The 20676-nt window shown below is 39.0% G+C and overlaps 1 protein-coding gene across 1 annotated transcript; it reads right to left on the bottom strand.

Moving 5' to 3' along the window:
- Nucleotides 1–262: 262 nt before the first annotated feature.
- On the bottom strand, nucleotides 263–1120 carry LOC133297150 (uncharacterized). Its single transcript, XM_061496236.1, has 2 exons — nucleotides 1025–1120; nucleotides 263–835 (listed from the first exon to the last, which is right to left on the bottom strand). Exons 1-2 carry the CDS (start codon nucleotides 1118–1120, stop codon nucleotides 263–265), a joined length of 669 nt encoding a protein of 222 aa, XP_061352220.1.
- Between the last annotated feature and the right edge of the window lie 19556 nt (nucleotides 1121–20676).

Raw genomic sequence — 20676 nt, 5'->3', positions numbered from 1 at the left:
ATTCAACTAGCTCTTCTTTCTTTGCATTTGAAACTTCAGTTGAATCGATAGCTTTGACTACGTTAGTTAGTTGATCATCATTCAGTAGCTCTGAGGAGTGCAAAATGTCTGCAAACTGATCTTCAATAGTGGAAGTATTTGCTTCTTCAAGGATTTTCTCTGAAACTGCTTCTTCTATTACATCGATCTGAAAGCAGTCTTGTTTATCTTCAGGATGCTTCATGGCCTCAAAAACAATCATCTTGAATTCACCATCATTAACTCAAAAGATCATCTGGCCTTTTTCCACATCAATCAGTGTCCTAGCAGTTGCTAAGAATGGTCTCCCCAAGATGAGAGGCATGTTGTCAACTTCCTCCATATTAAGCACAATAAAATCAGCTGGAAATATATAATCATTTACCTTCACAAGGACATCTTCTAGCACTTCTTCCGGTCTTTTGATGGATTTATCAGCAAATTGGAGAGACATCAAGGTAGATTTCATCTTCATTATCCCTAAAGACCGTGCAAAAGAAAGAGGCATCAAGTTGACACTGGCTCCCAGATCGCATAGAGCTCTTCCTACTTTAACATTCCCGATCGTACAAGGGGTACTAAATCTCCCTGGGTCTTTGACTTTAGACGGCAACCCCTTTTTGATCACAGCACTACTCTCTTCAGTTAAAGCTACCGTTTCCATCCCTCTGAGCTTATGCCTGTTTGACAAGAGACCATTCATGAATTTTGCATACAAAGGCATGTTCTCCAAAGCTTTGGAGAATGGAATGTTAATTTGCAACTTTTTAAACATCTCCATAAACTTCGAGTATTGCTGCTTCTCTTTATCTTGCTTCTACCGAAGAGGGTATGGATCTTTTGCATAAGGATCTGGTTGACTGAATCCTGATGGAAGTTTCTTTATAGTTTTCTTATTACGATTAATCGCTTCTCCAAAGTATGTTACATCATCATAATTAGGAGTCTCTTCTTTCTTAGTATCTTTCTCTTTTGTCTCCTCCTCCTTTCACATATCTTGGTCTACCTTGGCTGGCTTATCTTGAGGTTCAATCACCTTCCCACTCTGAGTTGTTATTGCATTACAGTACTCTCTTGGATTAACTACAGTGTCACTAGGCATTGTCCCTGGAGTTCTTTCATTCAATTGCTTGGCCAGCTGTCCAATTTGAGTTTCAAGATTTCAGATTGAAACTTCCTGATTCTTGATCGATGCCTCTTGAGTCTTGAAGTTCGATCTTGTCTCTTGAATGAAAGCATTGGTGGTTGAAGCCATAGTCTCCACCAATTTCTCCAAAGCTGAAAATAAGCTAGATGGAACAGGTTGTTGTGGTTGTGGATTGTAAGAGAGACCTGGGTTATTCCTCCAACCCGTGTTGTTGCTGCCTTGGTAGTTGTTCCTTTGCAGGTTTCCCATATAGTTGACTTCTGAAGGTTGAGCTAACAGACAGCTTGCAGTCAAATGTCCTTCAGCACATATGTCACATACTACCGGTTCCTCAGCATTGATGGCAGATATTTGTGAGAGATTCCATCTGCTTTTGCAAACTCTGTTGACCAGTCATCAAGATGTCAAGTCTATCCACTTGCAGAATCCCTCTTTCGAAGCTGGGTACATCCTCATTCTCTTCAGTAGCTAATTCTTCAATGAGTTGTAGAGATGCAGCTAGAGCTTTGTTAACTAATGATCCATTAGCAGCCGCATTCAGGAATTTTCTATCAGCAAGGCATATACCATGGTAGAAGAGCCTCACTTTATCTCCTGCTTGAAAAGAATATTGTGGGCAAGCGGTCAATAAGCCTTTGAATCTCCTCAAAGCTGCGCCAAAAGATTCACCATCATGTTGAGAGAAATGATCAATCCCTCGCTTCTTCTGCATGAACTTAGAAAGAGTAAAGAATTTCTTTCTAAATTTAACCACCAAGTCATCCCATGAAGTGATGCTCCCTTCAGGTTCATTCCTCAGCCATTCTTTTGCTCTTCCTTTCAATGTAAAAGGAAAAAGAATCAGACGAATAACATCAGTGCTATCTCCATTATGCTTGTGAAGCCGACATAGTTCCAAAAATCTCGACACATGAAGATTGGGATCATAGTCGTCTTCCCCTGAAACTTGATTGCTCTGGAATAGCTACAGGAAAGCCGGATGAACTTCAAAGTTGTTGGCCTGGATTGGTGGAATGATGATTACAGAAGAGACAGGTGCAAATGATGGGTTGAGGAATTGCTCCATGGTATCCTCTTGTGGTATTTCTTCAACCATAGTTGATGTTTATCCTTGGAAGAGTGATCGATTTACTCTTTCTTTTTCTTTTCGCTCCTTAGTGAGCCTTCTATTCTCCCTTGCTATCTTTTCAATTTCCGGTTCGTAAAGCAAGTCTTTTGGATCAACTGTACCTCGCATAAACCAGAATTTAAAAAAAAAGTTAGTAAGGGTAAAATAAAAATTAATACATTTTTTAAAAATAAAAATAAAATAAAATAAAAAACCGAAATAAATAAATAAAAATTAAATTTTAAAAAAAAAATAAAAAAAAATTTAAAAAAATTAAATAAAAAATAAAAAAAATAATAAAAGTCCAATCTTAAAGATCGAAAGTTAAAAATAATACTGGCGTAATTAATCCCTGGCAACAGCGCCAAAAACTTGTTGTGGAATCGGCAAGTATACCGTTCGTTTCAAGAAATAAAAGTGATAAGCAAATATCGTTCCCTCGAGAATTAATGCACCAAATATTAATTTAACTATGGGAAAAGTGTTTTTCCTTTTAAATGACACAACTTATATCCTTTCACTCTCACAAAGAGGTGGGACCCACACCTTTATATTTTTGTCAACTCTCTCTCCTCCTTTATCTATCTTTTTCTCTCTCTTAAAATAACACAACTTTACATCCTTTAAAATGACACACACTTTACCCTTTAACTATTCCTCTTAAGTTGGAAAAGAAAATTGGTGTGATTGTGAAAGTGATTGATTGTTGTAATTTTAAAAGCAGAGTTTTAACAACAATAATATTAAAACGCATGCAAGAATTATCAAGAATGTCACAGAAAATATGAGTTATGAAGAATTGTAAAAAGACTGTAGCTAGGATACACTTCACCTCCGATCCTCCCATATATTCCTATATTGTATTTTATAATTAACTAATTTGTTTGCTCAAACAATTCATTATTTTCCTATAAAATAGTTGAACCCTAATGTCTTAGTGATTTCATCCCTTTAACCCAATTAGAATCCTAGTGTCCTAGTAATCCCTCTTGAACTAAGCATTAAACAAATGAATTAAAAGTCTGTAAGCCTATGTCTAGGTCATGCACAAATTGTTATTCTACCCTTGTCCAAATTAAAACCCCAATATGTCTATTGTGAGCCCTATAATTAGAGTGATATGTTCTAATAAGGATATGAAAAAATTAACACAGGCAGAATAAAACAAACTAACGAATTAACTTATAAAAACAATACAGAAAATATAAAGAATTCACATTGGGTCCATGATCCCAACTACAAAAAGAAATTAGCCAGACATAGCTGGCTTAAACAAATTAAAATAATAAAAGGAATTTATAACAAGAAAAGAAAAGAAGAAGATGAAGAGAAAGAAGCAATGATGCTCCAATCTTCAAGTTCTCCGTAATCCGGATCTCCAGCGTGAGTCTCCTCATCTGAATATTGATGCCTCCGTCGAATTGTCTCCTTCTTTTGAATTTCCAAGAGATACCTTTTTATAGGGATGAAAACCATATCTTTGATTTTCCATAATATCTTCAATGGAATCTTCACTATAATCTTTAATCATATCTTTGATCAAATCCTTCAAATCTTCTAATCATATCTTTGACCAAATCCTTCAAATCTTCCTCTTTTTAATTTAATGGAAAAATTTCCTTAAAAATATTCAAACGAAGATTTGATAAGATCTTGAATGATTCAGAAATCCAAAGCAACTCTACTTGATCTCTCCAATTTATCTCTTTATTAAGCTGAAATTACTGCAAAATATAAGAAATCTTATGAGAATATTATTGAAAATAAAATAACAATTTAATTATAATTTTCATTACTTTTAATTACTTTTAATTCAATTTCATGCTCATATTAACCCTTAATACATAATAAATTGGAGACTCGTCAGTTGATTATGTGGGTAAAATTACTTTTAGTTTTTTAATCATTGTTATAAGGTGTTTATTAGTGATGTATGTGTGATTGAAAATATCGCAGGATCTGCATTGAAGCTCGACACCTCATTGACCTATATATTTTGAGGACATTATGGTCAAAAACCTGTTATAGTTATAGGAGCTATCACAACGTAGGCATATATGTCAATGAATTGGATGCTTTCTTTCAAACGCTACTGTGCGGTTTCATGTAATTATGAATATTTACCTGATTTCAGTGTCATTTCCAACACATTATTTGGCCTTAGCATAAGTTTTTGGATGGCAATGATCATGAGTTTTCTCTTGGGAAGCTTAATTGGTTTTCTTGGGCTAGTAAAAGTATCATTTTTTAACATCTAATAATTAGCAATTTAAAGTTTCATCCCGTAGCACCAATATACATTTTCAGAACGTGTGCATTTGAATACCCGTTCATACAAAATTACAAACTTCCATTTATATTATCCTTTTTTTAGTAGGCCTATATCAAGAAAAACACTAAGCTCCAGACTGTAAGGCTCATCAACTGATGTCTACTCTCTATTCTTAGAAGTTAGAACTATTTTTCTATTATAATAATTCAAAGTATAATATACTTTTAGGTCAGTGTAGCTTAGGGCATAGGTTTAATCATTGATCCAACATTGGGAGGCTATTTGGCTCGGGTATTATTTTTATTGCTTGCCTTCTGAACTATAAAATTTGTGAAAAGCCTTGAGTTTTGTACATGGACATAAGACATTTGTGCATATTCATTTAGGTGGTAACATGTTAGATTTGTCTGAGGTGCTTATTTGACATTTGTGCCCCTACATTTGATTTCTCTTTAGACGCAATGATGCACACATTACTTTTATGAAGCTACAATTGAAGCTGGTTCACTAATTATCTGCACTTTAATTGACCTTCTTCAAATTTGGTGCCCTTCTCTCGTTTCTGTATTGCAGTAGTTAAAATCCAGCAGTTAAAAGACTGAAAAATCAGTTGGTTCTCGAACTGGTTCGCTTTTCAAAAGCTAGCTCAGAGGGTGGGAGTGCCCAAGGCCTTATAAACTCCACATTAGTTGCACATACAACTAATGTGAGACTATATATCTCAACACGCCCCCTCACACAAGAGCCCATTGGGCTTGAAGAGTGGACAATGCAACAGGCTGAGCCTACCTGTGCTAAGAAACGCCACAAGAGAAAGTGGAGAGCGGCGAGGCTCTGATACCATGTAAAGAACCTTGGGATACACCACCCCAAAAGCTAGCTCAAAGGGTGGGAGTGTCTAAGGCCTTATAAACTCCACATTAGTTGCACATACAACCAATGTGGGACTATATATCTCAACACGCTTTTAGAATTGGCTACATATAAAGTGGTTCGGTAAACCGATTCTAAAAATATGATATCTCAGTTCTTTTGAATTTTTTTTTTCCTTTGGTATGTGGTTCTTTTGAATTTTTAGTACATCCCTAATTAAAGTGGTGGAATCTTTAATGCACTTCAAATTAACATAGAGCCAAAGGTCATGCTTCTTAATTTTGATAGTTTTCAATCCAAGATCTAGTTGTAACCATTAATTAGAATACAATAGAGCGAGAGCCGAGGGGAAACAGTTCAATGCTCTATTGAAAATTTTAGGAAAGAGAAGGATAGAAAGTGAAAGCACCTAAGAAGGTATGAGATTTGAAAGACACATCTTGAATTGGTTCAAGTGGTAAATATTTAATTTCGCTTAAATAAAATCTTAGGTTCAAGTTTTTGTGAATGCAAATAATTTCTTTTGGAAGAACTATCCCCACCATGATATAGATATTGATTGCCTAATTCTAAGGAGTATATATGTTGTTTATAAAAAATAAAAATAAAAATTGCAAGTCATTTTATCGATGAGTTGAGAATTGGGAGGTGTCTCCTTACTAAGTATTTGGACACATTCCTTGATGTATCTCCTTACAATTTTTTATAAGCACAGTTGTATATGAAGGTATATCATCAGAAACGCGGAAGCACATCGTACCGATGTGATGAGGAATGAAGAACACCGCTTTAATTACCTGAGATGAAGCAGCGAGCGTGACAATTTCTCACGTTCTGTTCTCCTCCTCAAGCCTCACGATCTGCAGCAACGCACCACGAACAGTCGCAATTCCGCTCTACGGTTGATCTTCCAGGCTATGACTCAATGGGATCAGGGGGTCGTGTGGGCAACCGTTCAGATGATGAACGTCTGCCTCTTTGGTGTGTTTCTGACGACGGTAACCCTAGGAGGCACTTGAGAGAAAAGAGAGTTTATATACTCTGCCCAATCCAAAACTAACCCTAAGTTTCATGGGTTAACATTGGACTTTGGGCTCACTTTCACTAAAGCTATTGGGCTTAAGTGAAAAGAGCATACTAAACCCAACAGTATATAAATAAAAAAAATCTCGATCGATCGATCCATCCATCCAATAATTTTTTTTTGTTTAAAAAAATATACATTTTCGATTTCTAGTGACGAAATTTTGAATAAAACTAATTTACGTTATTCGGTGTTCTTATTTGGATTACTCTTTGGAGCGTCTTTTAGAGTGGGTAGACATGCAAACGAAAGCAAGCATTGAATTGATCATATGCTTGGCATACTTTCGTCCTCCCATTTTCAACCTCCTATTATTAGCCTTCGATTTTACGATTGACCTTGTAAATCATTCTAACTCAATTATAAATTTTTAAGTTAAAATTACCCTGCCTAAGTTTGTTGAAGCCATCAGTTTATAATATATAAATTCTAAACGGCATATAGTAGATCGTCACTTTCAGTTAACTTATTTTTACAAGTGTTTGTTCTTTTAGATGACATAACTTATGTCATTTCACTTTCACAAAGATGTGGGACCCACACCTTTATATTTTTTTGTTCACTCTCTCTCCTCCTTTATCTATCTTTTTCTCTCACTTAAAATGACACAATTTTACATCCTTTAAAATGATACACACTTTACCCTTAGAAAAATATTTATTGTCTCTCACTCACATAAAAGTGTATGGGGCTCATACTTTCTCTCTCTCTTTTTTCCCAGAGCCTCACATGGACCCCACCTATGTTGCACCAACACTGACATGAGATACGACACGACACTATGATACGTTAATTCTAAACAATATTAGATTTTGACACATTGACACATTTTGATATTAAATAACATTTTTAATTTATGTAGTGTATATTATATTTAATATTCAATAATTAATAAAAAATAAAGATAAATTTATAATACCCATCAATTTTGCAAAGAAATATAATATATCACAAATATTTATATTAAACTTAATAAAATGGTAATTGCAATCCAGAGAATCTAATAGTTTGAACTAAAAACGCAACGCAACACAACCTTTGAATCTTCTTTTTAGTCTCTGCAATGCGTGTTGGAGTGTCGGAAAGTGTCATACACAACACGTTAAGTTTGTTGAAGTGTCGGTGCATCATAGGACTCCACACATTTTTATATGTGTAAAAAATAATTTTATTTCCTATTACATAAGAAGGATTGAACCAAAATTGTAATATTCTTGCTCCGGGTATATCTCCTCCGGGTTTATTCTATTGTAATTAACCTTCACCACTTACATTTCAATAAACTCCCACCCTCGTTAGAGTTTTGTTAATCGTTGTTCTTCATTTTCTATTTTAGTCAGCAACTTCTCACCTCTTACTGTTTTCTTAACCGTTGTTCTTCATTCTTCTCTGGTTTAGTCCACAGGTGCACCTTCTCCCAACCCCAAAAAATGTTTTATACATAAAAAATTAGTGAAAAATGTTTTATTGCTGCATCAATGAAAAAACGAAAATATACCATCTATAGATAATTAAAGTATCATTAGATTGTTTCGAATAGAGAGAAAAAAAATGCTGATATACCATCTATAATGTACTTTATACTACTTCATCAAAACCATCCAAGTACGTCACTTAAAGGGTTAGGAGAGGAATTTACATTCATTTTCTGGGCAACTTTATAAATGCAGTTAGATGAGTGAGTGTATTTCTATTTAAATTGGGTGTATTATGCATTACAAGAACATTGGAAGTATTCTCTTACGAGTTACGAGAGCGGTTTCTACCTTTAAGAAACAAGTTTTCCCTCCAAACTACCAAATTAGTGAAGTTACTAAATTTAAAAAGTTAAGTTGGCTAAGGAAACTTACTTAGCAATCGAAACTTCATCCCTGAATTCCTATTTTTGGGATTTAAGTTTATATTAAATTTAGGATAATATGAAACTAGAATCACAATTTTTCAATTAGTTTAAGACTGATTTTCTAATATTCTGCTTGTTTACTTAATAAATTATGGCTTTAATATTTCTACCGTGAATGTAGATAAGTTATCTATATTCGCTTCCAAAACGATGTCGTTTTGAATTGAAAAATTAAAAAATATAATGAAAAATTAAGACTATTATAACCCTAAAATAAATTATAATTACAAAAACACATTGATTTCCGCCTCAAAACGACTCGTTTTGGGCTCAATGTAGATGAGTTATCAACGTTGACCGTAGAAAAAGCAAACCCATAAATTATAATTAAAGAAAACGAAATATTTTAATGATATACATATTTGGTTGTGTAAAAAACACAAACCAATAACCAAATTAATTATACTTAATCTTGTACAACATTTATAACATTGAGGTAGGATCCTTTGACACCAGTGTCAAATTTAAAATTTGACACCTCATCTAAGAGCCATTAGATCAAAAAAGATCAACGACTCTGATTTGTAAGCATGTGACACCAGTGATCTTTTTTGATCTAACAACTCTCAGATGAGATGTCAAATTTCAAATTTGACACTGGTGTTAAAGAATCGTAACCCTATAACATTATCTTTTGTTAATTTAACAAAAATTCAAATATGGAAGTTCTATTAGTTAAAGAGAGAAAATGAAGACGATAACATTTTGCATGAGAAGTTGAGAAAAATTACAATATTACTATGCTTGACAGCTGATAATCACAACTTTTTCAATTAGTTTAAGACTGATTTTCTAATATTCTTCTTGTTTAGGGATAACGAACCTACGTAGCTATAAGGAGGTATTTAAGGATCACTACTATACAAGTATGAATTATGGACGGATTTTAGAGACGTAAAGTATTTCGTCTCTAATTGGGACGAATTTATAGACGAAAGAAATAATATGTTTCTATTTGGGATGAAATAAGCAATGAAATAAAAATTTTCTTTAATAGAGACAGATTTTGAGATGGAAAAATATTCTGTCCCTATTAGGGACATAATTAGGAACGTAAAATTTTCAATTTATGTAACCATCTCCTATTTTCAATTTATAAATTCAGCAAAATTACGAATGTCTTCCACATGATGAGAATATGATGAGGAAGACTTTTGATTCCAAAGTATGAACTTTGTTGTCACATCACTTGCATAGGATTCGAAATGAGAAGGAGAAAGACATGGATTAAGGATGCCGCTTTGGCTAACATGAAAGAAATATGCTCTACAGATGAATGGAAAATAAAGTCTAAAAAAAAAAGCAAAATAGAGCTTGTTATGAAGGAGCTTCCCATGTTGGAGGCTCCATTCCATTTACCTAGCACAAAAAAAGATTGGTAAGTAATTTAAATTATAGTTTCAACAATTATAAAGGATTATTCAATGTTTCTGTCATGTTTGATTGGCTGAAGTTTTGTATTGCAAATGGAAGACCCTACAACATATCCAAATTAGGAGATTGGTTGCTGATATGCATTTAGCATATGGGTAAATCCAAGCCAAAAAGAGAAAGAATATTGGTTAATCTTAAGGAAAAATGCAATAATTACTGTTGATCTGTTAAAATCTCAATCAGAGATTGCAAAACTGATTTTATGTTGATTTTGTAGGAAAAACAGACAAACTGGAGCTAAAAAGGAAAATACTAAATTGAAGGCCCACGCTGATAGCATGGGTGTGGCACTGACAGTGTGGAAGGATCTTTTCAGACAGAGACATCCACGCTACTAGCGTGGCACTGACGCTAGTAGCGCCATACTTTCATGCAAACCACGCTATTAGCGTGGAACCCACGCTAGTTGTGTGGTGCTCCAGTATTCTGAACAAAACTCCCACGCTCACAGCATGGTAACCACGCTAGTTGCGTGGGAGGTGCAGACAAATCAGCAGCAAATCTTGTTTGAATCAGAGACAGATCACACTGAGATTTATGACATAGATTCAATCAAGATTTCTACACAAGGTCAAAAACTCTATAAATAGAGCCTCAAACCTCAAGAGCAATCATCTTTTGGCTGGAGCAATTGGCGAGGATCAGAGAATTGAGAGAAGTCTTGAAGACTCGCGCTGGAAGATTAGGACTCCACTGAAGTTGAAGGCTGAAGACATTGAGTTTTTATTCTTCTTCTTCTTTTCGTCTTAGTTTATGAACAATTTTCGTTCTTTTTATTTGTTTAAGTCAGACATGAATATGTCTGGCTAGTTTCTTTATGTAGTTGGGATCACGGACCCGATGTGAATCCTATTTTATTTTCTATATTGTTATTTTATAAATTGATTAGTTAGTTTATTTTATTCTACCTGGTTTAATTCTTCCATATCCTGTTTAGAACAGGCCATTCTAAATTATAGGGCTTTGAGGGTTAGAATTCACAATTGACATATTGGGGTTTTAATTCAGACAAGGTAGAACAACAATTTGTGTATGATCTAGACATAGGCTTACATAAATTGCGGACTCATAATTGGTTTTCTTAATGCTTAATTCAAGAAGAATCACTAAGACATTAAGATTATAATTGGGTTAAAGGGTTGAAATCACTAAGACATTAGGGTTCAACTAATTTATAGGGAAATAATGAATTGTCTGAATAAACGAATTAATTATTTATAAAATTCAATATAGGAATATATAGGAGGATCGGAGGTGAAGTGTATTCTGGCTACTGTTTTCTTATAAACTTTTCATCAATCTTCTTTCGCGATCTTAATCTTCTTTGCATGCGTTCTGTAAGAACCCGCACCGTTAATTAAGGTATTTAATTAATTAATTATGTGAAAATAGGAAATGATTCCATAATTGACCCTACTAATTATTAAGAGGCTTTAATAATTATGGTAAGTGATTAAGATTGCTGAAAGTCGCTTTTCGGAAGAAAAGTGCAGATACCGGTTCTGCTAGTCGGTATAAATGCGTACCGAAAAAGTATCTCAGAAAATTAAAGTAAGTGAATGATAATTACTAGAATAATATGTAGGACTTGTAAAACGAGTTTCAAGTCCAAATAATGAGAACTGGTGCTAGAAACCGGTACTAGCTTTGAAAAGCGCATACCGGAAACGTGCTCAGAAAATTATAAGAAAAATATGATAAATCTTAGAAAATTATGTAGTTTCATAATCCAAAGTTTGATATTAAAATGCTAAGCGTAGCAATTAAAGTTAATACTGTGCGTTTATGTGTTAAATCTCTATAAATAGGCACATTTGGCCCTAAACCCTAGGCACTCAGAATTGTCTACGTGACTTGGTGGCTGACTTGCACCTTATACACTATTCCATTGCCTTTCCTTCCATTTCTTTAGCAAGCTTTCACCTTTGAGGCTTGTTCATCCATTTTAACACTTGGTAAGGGTGAGGGTTGGCCTTGGGACTGCATTGTGGTGTGGTTTCTGAGTTGTAAAGTCTGTGTGAGGGAGGTATGGTTGCTGACTTGTTGGTTTTGGGTTGAGAGAAGCTTGGTTTTGGTTTTTGGAGGTCCAAGTGGTGACCTTTGTGTTAAAGAACCAACCTTTGTGAAGCCATTTTCGTGCATCTTCCTTGAGTCAGACTTGAGGGGCTGTGTTAAGCTCCAAGAGCATCTCCATTCTGAGTTTTGAGCCTTGGTATATTGTACCAACCTTTAACTTGAGTTTTAAGGCTTAAAAATGGTACCTTGATGCATCTAATGACTAAAAGATGATAACTTGTTGTTGGGTAATGTGGAACACGCTAGAAATGCATGATTAGTTGTTTAAAATCGGTAAAAAGGGAACCTTTAAGGGATATCTTCACGAAAATGCAGAAACGGCATTCTGTCGTGAAATATCCGGATATTTTTCGTACAGATATCCGCATATTGGATATCCGGATATGTGGTTTTGGGATATCCGGATATTGGATATCTGGATATGGGAATCTGTATATCTGGATATGGACAGTGAGATATCCGGATATTGCATATCCGGATATGGTCCCGAGGAATATCCGGATATTCTGGGGTTTCGTGAAACAGTAGCTGTGTTGTGTGTACAGTAGGCTATTGGGGGTTTGTGGACCCTAGTTTGATGAAGTTGAACTTCTGTATGTACTGGTCTAAGCCAGAATCATGGGATTAAGGGCTTGTGGCTTTGTTAGAAGCTTTAAGACTTGAAAACGTAACGAAAAGGCATTGTCTTTAATTTGTATGCATGTGGTACATGTTTATTGATTTATATTTGGTCCATATCAGATTTTGATCTGCTGTGATTGGACTTTGAGCTTGTGGCATTGGATAGCTAGCTTAGAGGTAAGCTTTCGTGTCCTCGGTTTAGCCATGTTGTGGTTCCACCATGTCCCATGGAGATATGGTATATGCATGTTGTGTTACATGCTTTTGATGTTTTGGAAATGCTGTTGAGCTATTGTATGTTAATGCCTTGTTGATATGCATGGAGGTGTTCCACCTATACGGTAAGCCTGAGTATGTAGAACATACAAGAGGGTGAGACTGTGGGTGAGGTGCAAGCGGTGTTCCTTGTACTACATGTAGGGAATAGACGTATTCCTACATTTCTCTGGCCAGTAGATAGTGATTACACACATGCCATAGATATCTGTTGCACAACATAGTTTTGGAACTGATATTGATATAAATGCTTTTTGAACTTATATTGCACATGTAAGTGAGCTTGGGGTGGAAGATCCTTGAGGACCCCTTGTCTTACTGAGATTTCTAGTTTAGAGATCTCACCCCACGTTTGGGGAATGCTTATTTCAGGGTCAGGTAATGTTGAGACCTCAGGCGGCAGGAGGCCGGAGTTGAGTTAGATTGCTGTATATTATGCTGCCATGATTGGATGCTGGATTTGCATGTTGTTTATGCTTGTAGCTTCAGTTTATGTTATGGAGTTTTATGTTGAGACTGGTTGTTTTCTATGTTTATTTGGTGAGCATGGGGATTTTCCATGACACATAGTATTGTTATGTCTTGATTATGTCTTGAGTCTTTTGGAGTTGTAATAATGTATTCAGGATATTGTCCGGATTACTTGATGTAATGCCGTGATTTAGATACACACTTTATCTATATATTGAGGTATTTCAGTAGATGTCTTATTGCAATTTACATACAGGCGTTATTTATGAAATTGATTAAGTAATCAAGTTGGTAATTGATAATGACGTCATAATTGAAAAGAAAAAGAATATTCCGCAATTTTTTTATTAAGCACCGCTTAATACGATGTAATGTTAATATTCCGGGTATACACGGGGTGTTACATTTTATGGTATCAGAGCAACGGTTCAAGGGAAAAGCCTGTATGTATTGCAATGATTAGGATGTTTGGTTGTGTCTGTTTTGTGTGTTTGCTCCGTCGAGTATTATTATGATAATACATATGTGACCACATTGCGTGGGCTTAATCAACTCATAAATTGTGTAACTTGTGCAGAGTCATGGTAAGACCCGGGAGAAACCGCGAGACTTCGGAGGATCGGCCCGATCCTGTCCTGGCTGCATTGGCTGAGATGCAGGCGGCCCGACTAGCCGACCAGGAGACCATGAGAATGGCAAGCCAGGCCATGTTGGACGCCGTAAGAGAGGCAAACAGGAAGGCCACTGAGGACGTGTTGGAGGCCAACCGTCTGGCGAACATGACGATGTTTAGAGTCATGTTGGAGGAGATGAGGAATGGCCCTGATGTTGGACATGCTCCACCGCCACCACCTCCACCGCCACCACCACCACCACCTCCACCCAGTCTGCAGGATGACTCTCAGAGTCAGATGGGAGATGGCAGTCATCTTACGGGGGCCTTGCAGACTGTCCCTATTTTTGTTGGGGATCGAGATGAGATCGATCGCCGGTTGAATGCTTTCCGTAAGCATAAGCCACCTGCCTTTGATGGATCCTTTGATCTTGTTGCTGCGACATGTTGGCTTCAGGCGTTGGACAAGATATTTCGGGTCATGCAGTGCACAGATCCGCAGAAGTTGATGTTCGCTACTTACATGCTGGAGGGCGATGCCCATGAGTGGTGGACAAACCTTTCTCATGTCTATGAGATGCAGGTTCATGTGATGACTTGGCTTATGTTTGAGGACTTCTTCTTGGGTCAGTACTTTCCATATGACGCTCAGGAGAGGCAGCAGGGAGAATTTAACAGATTGGTTCAGGGCTCGTTGTTTGTGGACGAGTACCTGGCCAAGTTCAACCAGTTGGTGAAGTTTGCACACTTTAGGATGGCGAGGCCTACTCCTACATTTCTAGCTGCTAAGTTCCGCAGGGGACTTAGTGAGGATATTGCTGGTTACCTAGCTGGTTCTGCTTCTAGAGATCTTGGGACACTGGTTCAGCAATGTCGTGATATTGAAGATTACTACAGCTCGAGTAAGGCCAAGAAGGCCAAGGTTGCTGAGGTGACGAAGGTTGCATCTGGTAGTTCCACTTCTTGGCGAGACAGGAAGTTTGGGAACAAGGGCAAGGGTAAACAGATGGCAGCTCGGCAGGCGCCGAATCAGTTCAAGAGGATTTCTGCTCAGGGGAGTGCAGTGAGACCTCCTGCTCCCATATGTTCGGGATACGGGAAGGCTCATTTTGGGCCGTGCTCTACCGTCCAGTTGATTTGCTTTCAGTGTGGCAAGGAGGGCCACTTCTCCAGAGACTGTCCGTCGGCGACGGCGAGGGCTACTGCAGTGCAGGCAGTGCCACTTCAGATGGTTTCCCTTCCACCTACTTCGGCACTGGCAGTGCCACCATCTTCTCGGAGAGTTTATACTCTAGATCTTCAGCAGTCGGATCGAGCTCCGAATCTTGTCAGAGGTACTGTTACGATTGGTTCATCAGCTGTTGATGTGTTGTTTGACTCTGGGGCTACGCATTCTTTTGTTGCTACCCCGATTGCTGTGGTGCTTGAGTTGCCCAGTGATGTGCTTTCTCCACCGATGCGGGTGACTACCGCCACCGGAGAAAGATGTGATGCTACCACTGTTCATCGCGATGTGGCGTTTCAGTGGGATGGTCGTGAGTTCTCGGTGGATCTGATAGGATTGCTGATGGCCAACTTGGAGGTTATTCTGGGCATGGATTGACTGTCCAGAAATTGTGTGATGATTGATTGTTGTGCCAAACGTGTAGTGTTGTCTCCGTGTGATTCCACAGCTAGTTCCTCGCCGTACATTTCGTTGCTGCAGGCTAGGAGAGCCTTGAGAGCAAGGGCATTTGGTTATGTCATGTTGGGAGGTTTGGTGAGTGGTACACAGGAGGACATCACCGGCATTCCTGCGGTGAGGGAGTTCCTTGAGGTGTTTCCTGAGGAGATTCCTGAGTTTCCGCCACAGAGGGAGATAGAGTTCTCCATAGATCTGTTGCCTGGTGTGGGGCCGATTTCTTTAGCTCCATACCGAATGTCGCCACCAGAGTTGGCAGAGCTGAAGAAGCATATTGAGGATCTTTCAGCGAAAGATTTCATTAGACCGAGAGTGTCTCCTTGGGGAGCACTGGTTATCTTTGTGTAGAAGAAGGACGGGACAATGCGATTGTGCTCCGACTACAGGCAGCTGAACAAGGTGACAATCAAGAACAAGTATCCCCTTCCTCGGATTGATGATCTGTTGGATCAGCTCAGGGGTGCTTGTGTGTATTCCAAGATTGATCTTCCGGATACCATCAGATTCGGGTGAAGCCGGAGGATGTCCCGAAGACCGCATTTCGCTCGAGATATGGTCATTTTGAGTACTTGGTGATTCCGTTCGGTCTCACCAATGCACCTGCTGTGTTCATGGATTACATGAACCGGATTTTCCAGTCGTACCTGGATCAGTTTGTTATCGTCTTCATTGACGATATTTTGATTTACTCCAAGACGGAGGAAGAGCATGTGGAGCATTTGAGAACTGTTCTGCAAGTGCTAAAGGAGAAGAAGCTGTATGCAAAGCCTTCAAAGTGTGAGTTTTGGCTCAAGTCTGTGAAGTTTCTTGGGCATGTTATTTCTGCTGAGGGAGTTGCAGTGGATCCGAACAAGATTGAGGCCTTACTGGATTGGGAGAGACCCAAGACAGTTACGGAAGTGAGGAGCTTTCTGGGTTTGGCAGGTTACTATCAGAGGTTCATCAAGGGATTCTCCACCATGGTTTTGCCATTGACTTGCCTTACTTGGAAAGAGACTCCATTTGTGTGGACTCACGAGTGTGAGGTCTGTTTTCAGGAGTTGAAGGAGAGACTGACTACTGCTCCTGTGTTGGTCCTTCCTGATCCTGCGCTTGAGATTGAGCTTTACACCGATGCCTCCGGGAAGGGGTTGGGTTGTGTGTTGATGCAGTTGGGCAAAGTGATTGGCTATGCTTCGAGGCAGTTGAAACCTCATGAGGAGAACTACCATACTCATGACTTGGAGTTGGCTGCTATTGTGTTTGCTTTCAAGATTTGGAGGCATTATCTTTTTGGTTTGAGGTTTGTGGTGTTCAGTGACCACAAGAGTTTGAAGTACCTGTTCGACCAGAAGGAGTTGAACATGAGGCAGAGGAGATGGATAGAGTTCATAAAGGACTACGACTTCGAGCTGAGGTGTCATCCTGACAAGGCCAATGTGGTAGCTGATGCTTTGAGTCGGAAATCTAGTAGTTCATCCAGCTTGTTACTTGGAAACTTTGATGTGGTTGAGAAGTTTCGCAACTTGGGAGTGACCGCTCCGTGTGAGAGTGTGCTTCTCGGGTTGGAAGCATCCGATGTTGTGAACGAGCTGCTAGAAAGGATCAAAGAGGCACAAGTTCAGAGAGAGTGTCTGGATTATGTGAAGAACCAAGACGGGGTGTCTTGGAATGATGATGGATTGCTTTTGTTTCAGCAGAGGATTGTAGTTCCTCGAGGTCCGTTGACAGAAGAGGTTATGGCAGAAGGCCATAAGGGTAAGTTTTCTATCCACCCTGGTGCTACTAAGATGTATCAAGACTTGAAGAAGAACTTCTGGTGGCCGGGCATGAAGAAAGATGTTGTTATCTTTGTGTCCAAGTGTTTGGTCTGCCAGAAGGTGAAGATTGAACATTAGAGACCGTCTGGTGAACTTCAACCTCTTGAAGTACCACAGTGGAAGTGGGAAGGTATTTCCATGGACTTCGTGGTGGGATTGCCGAAGACTCAGGCGGGTTGTGACTCTATTTGGGTCATTGTGGACAGACTGACGAAGTCTGCCCATTTTCTTCCAGTGAAGGTGAGCTTCACTACAGAGCAGTTGGCCAAGCTTTATGTCCGCGAGATTGTGAGGCTTCACGGGGTGCCCGAGAGTATCATTAGTGATAGTGACCCGAAGTTCACATCTCGGTTCTGGGGGGCACTGCAGGAAGCTTTTGGTACGCAGTTGAGATTGAGTACCGCCTATCACCCTCAGACTAATGGACAGACTGAGAGGACCATCCAGACCTTGGAGGACATGTTGCGAGCTTGCACGTTGGAGCAGGGCTCGGCATGGGATAGGTACCTTCCGTTGGTTGAGTTTTCTTACAACAACAGCTTTCATGCTAGCCTGGGCATGGCGCCCTACGAAGCACTGTGTGGTAGGAGGTGTCGGACTCCTACTTGTTGGTCTGAGGTTGGGGACAAGGAGCTTTTTGGCTTGGACTTTGTCCAAGATACCACCTTGCAGATCCAGATGATCCGTGAGAAGTTGAAGCAGGCGCAGAATCGCCAGAAGAGCTACTATGATGTTAAGCATCGTCCGCTGGAGTTCAGTGAGGGTGAGCACGTGTTTGTGAGACTTTCACCTGTCATCGGTGTTGGTCGGGTACTCGGAGTGAGGAAGCTGAGCCCGCGATATATTAGGCCATACCAGATCTTTGGTAGAGTAGGACCTGTTGCCTACCGGCTTGCCTTGCCTCCGAACCTGGCTAACATCCACGACGTGTTTCACGTGTCTCAGCTTCGAAAGTACATAGCAGATCCTTCGCACGTGGTGCAACCGGATGATGTGGAGGTTCGGGAGAACCTAAAGACTCCCGTCGGACCACTCAGAATTCTCGATCGTAGCGAGAAGCAGCTGAGGAGCAAGATCATTCCGATGGTCAAGGTGCAGTGGACCGGAAGGACTCCTGAGGAGTGTACTTGGGAGCGTGAGGACGAGCTTCTCCGGCAGTACCCCGAGTTTTGACCAGGTATGTTTCTGATTTTGAGGTCAAAATCCTAAAAAGGTGGGGTGAATGTAAGAACCTGCACCGTTAATTAAGGTATTTAATTAATTAATTATGTGAAAATAGGAAATGATTCCATAATTGACCCTAATAATTATTAAGAGGCTTTAATAATTATGGTAAGTGATTAAGAATGCTGAAAGTCGCTTTCGGAAGAAAAGTGCAGATACCGGTTCTGCTAGTCGGTATAAATGCGTGCGGAAAAAGTATCCCAGAAAATTAAAGTAAGTGAATGATAATTACTAGAATGATATATAGGACTTGTAAAACGAGTTTCAAGTCCAAATAATGAGAACTGGTGCTAGAAACCGGTACTGGCTTTGAAAAGCGCGTACCAGAAAGGTGCTCAGAAAATTATAAGAAAAATATGATAAATCTTAGAAAATTATGTAGTTTCATAATCCAAAGTTTGGGATTAAAATGCTAAGCGTAGCAATTAAAGTTAATACTGTGCGTTTATGTGTTAAATCTCTATAAATAGGCACACTTGGCCCTAAACCCTAGGCACTCAGAATTGTCTACGTGACTTGGTGGCTGACTTGCACCTTATACACTGTCCCATTGCCTTTCCTTCCATTTCTTTAGCAAGCTTTCACCTTTGAGGCTTGTTCATCCATTTTAACACTTGGTAAGGGTGAGGGTTGGCCTTGGGACTGCATTTGGTGTGGTTTCTGAGTTGTGAAGTCTGTGTGAGGGAGGTATGGTTGCTGACTTGTTGGTTTTGGGTTGACAGAAGCTTGGTTTTGGTTTTTGGAGGTCCAAGTGGTGACCTTTGTGTTAAAGAACCAACCTTTGTGAAGGCATTTTCGTGCATCTTCCTTGAGTCAGACTTGAGGGGCTGTGTTGAGCTCCAAGAACATCTCCATTCTGAGTTTTGAGCCTTGGTATGTTGTACAACCTTTAACTTGAGTTTTAAGGCTTAAAAATGGTACCTTGATGCATCTAATGACTAAAAGATGATAACTTGTTGTTGAGTAATGTTGAACACGCTTAGAAATGCATGATTAGGTGTTTAAAATCGGTAAAAAGGGAACCTTTAAGGGATATCTTCACGAAAATGCAGAAACTGCATTCTGTCGTGAAATATCCGGATATTTGTCGTACAGATATCCGGATATTGGATATCCGGATATGTGGTTTTGGGATATCCAGATATTGGATATCCAGATATGGGAATCTGTATATCCGGATATTGAATATCCGGATATGGACAGTGAGATATCCGGATATTGGATATCCGGATATGGTCCCGAGGAATATCCGGATATTCTGGGATTTCGTGAAACAGTAGCTGTGCTGTGTGTGCAGTAGGCTATTGGGGGTTTGTGGACCCTAGTTTGATGAAGTTGAACTTCTGTATGTACTGGTCTAAGCCAGAATCATGGGATTAAGGGCTTGTGGCTTTGTTAGAAGCTTTAAGACTTCAAAACGTAATGAAAAGGCGTTGTCTTTAATTTGTATGCGTGTGGTACATGTTTATTGATTTATATTTGGTCCATATCAGATTGTGATCTGCTGTGATTGGACTTTGAGCTTGTGGCATTGGATAGCTAGCTTAGAGGTAAGCTTTCGTGTCCTCGGTTTAGCCATGTTGTGGTTCCACCATGTCCCATGGAGATATGGTATATGCATACTGTGTTACATGCTTTTGATGTTTTGGAAATGTTGTTGAGCTATTGTATGTTAGTGCCTTGTTGATATGCATGGAGGTGTTCCACCTATACGGTAAGCCTGAGTATGTAGAACATACAAGAGGGTGAGACTGTGGGTGAGGTGCAAGCGGTGTTCCTTGTACTACATGTAGGGAATAGACGTATTCCTACATTTCTCTGGCCAGTAGATAGTGATTACACACATGCCATAGATATCTGTTGCACAACATAGTTTTGGAACTGATATTGACATAAATGCTTTTTGAACTTATATTGCACATGTAAGTGAGCTTGGGGTGGAAGATCCTTGAGGACCCCTTGTCTTACTGAGATTTCTAGTTTAGAGATCTCACCCCACGTTTGGGGAATGCTTATTTCAGGGTCAGGTAATGTTGAGACCCAGGCGGCAGGAGGCCGGAGCTGAGTTAGATTGCT

Source organism: Gastrolobium bilobum, unplaced genomic scaffold (genome assembly GCF_033153095.1).
Source record: "Gastrolobium bilobum isolate Gb01-03AN ecotype WA unplaced genomic scaffold, APGP_CSIRO_Gbil_v1 utg842, whole genome shotgun sequence".
In the NCBI taxonomy this organism is placed as follows: Eukaryota; Viridiplantae; Streptophyta; class Magnoliopsida; order Fabales; family Fabaceae; genus Gastrolobium; species Gastrolobium bilobum.
The sequence above is the reverse complement of the archived record's forward strand: the minus strand, read 5'-3'. Positions and strand labels throughout refer to the sequence as shown.

Excerpts from the sequence above, each read along its gene's own strand:
- LOC133297150 (XM_061496236.1), bottom strand. The coding sequence starts at position 1,120 with ATGCCTAGTGACACTGTAGTTAATCCAAGAGAGTACTGTAATGCAATA. Across the intron at positions 836-1,024 it reads CTCAAGATAAGCCAGCCAAG|AAGCAAGATAAAGAGAAGCA; the intron begins GTAGACCAAGAT and ends CCTCTTCGGTAG.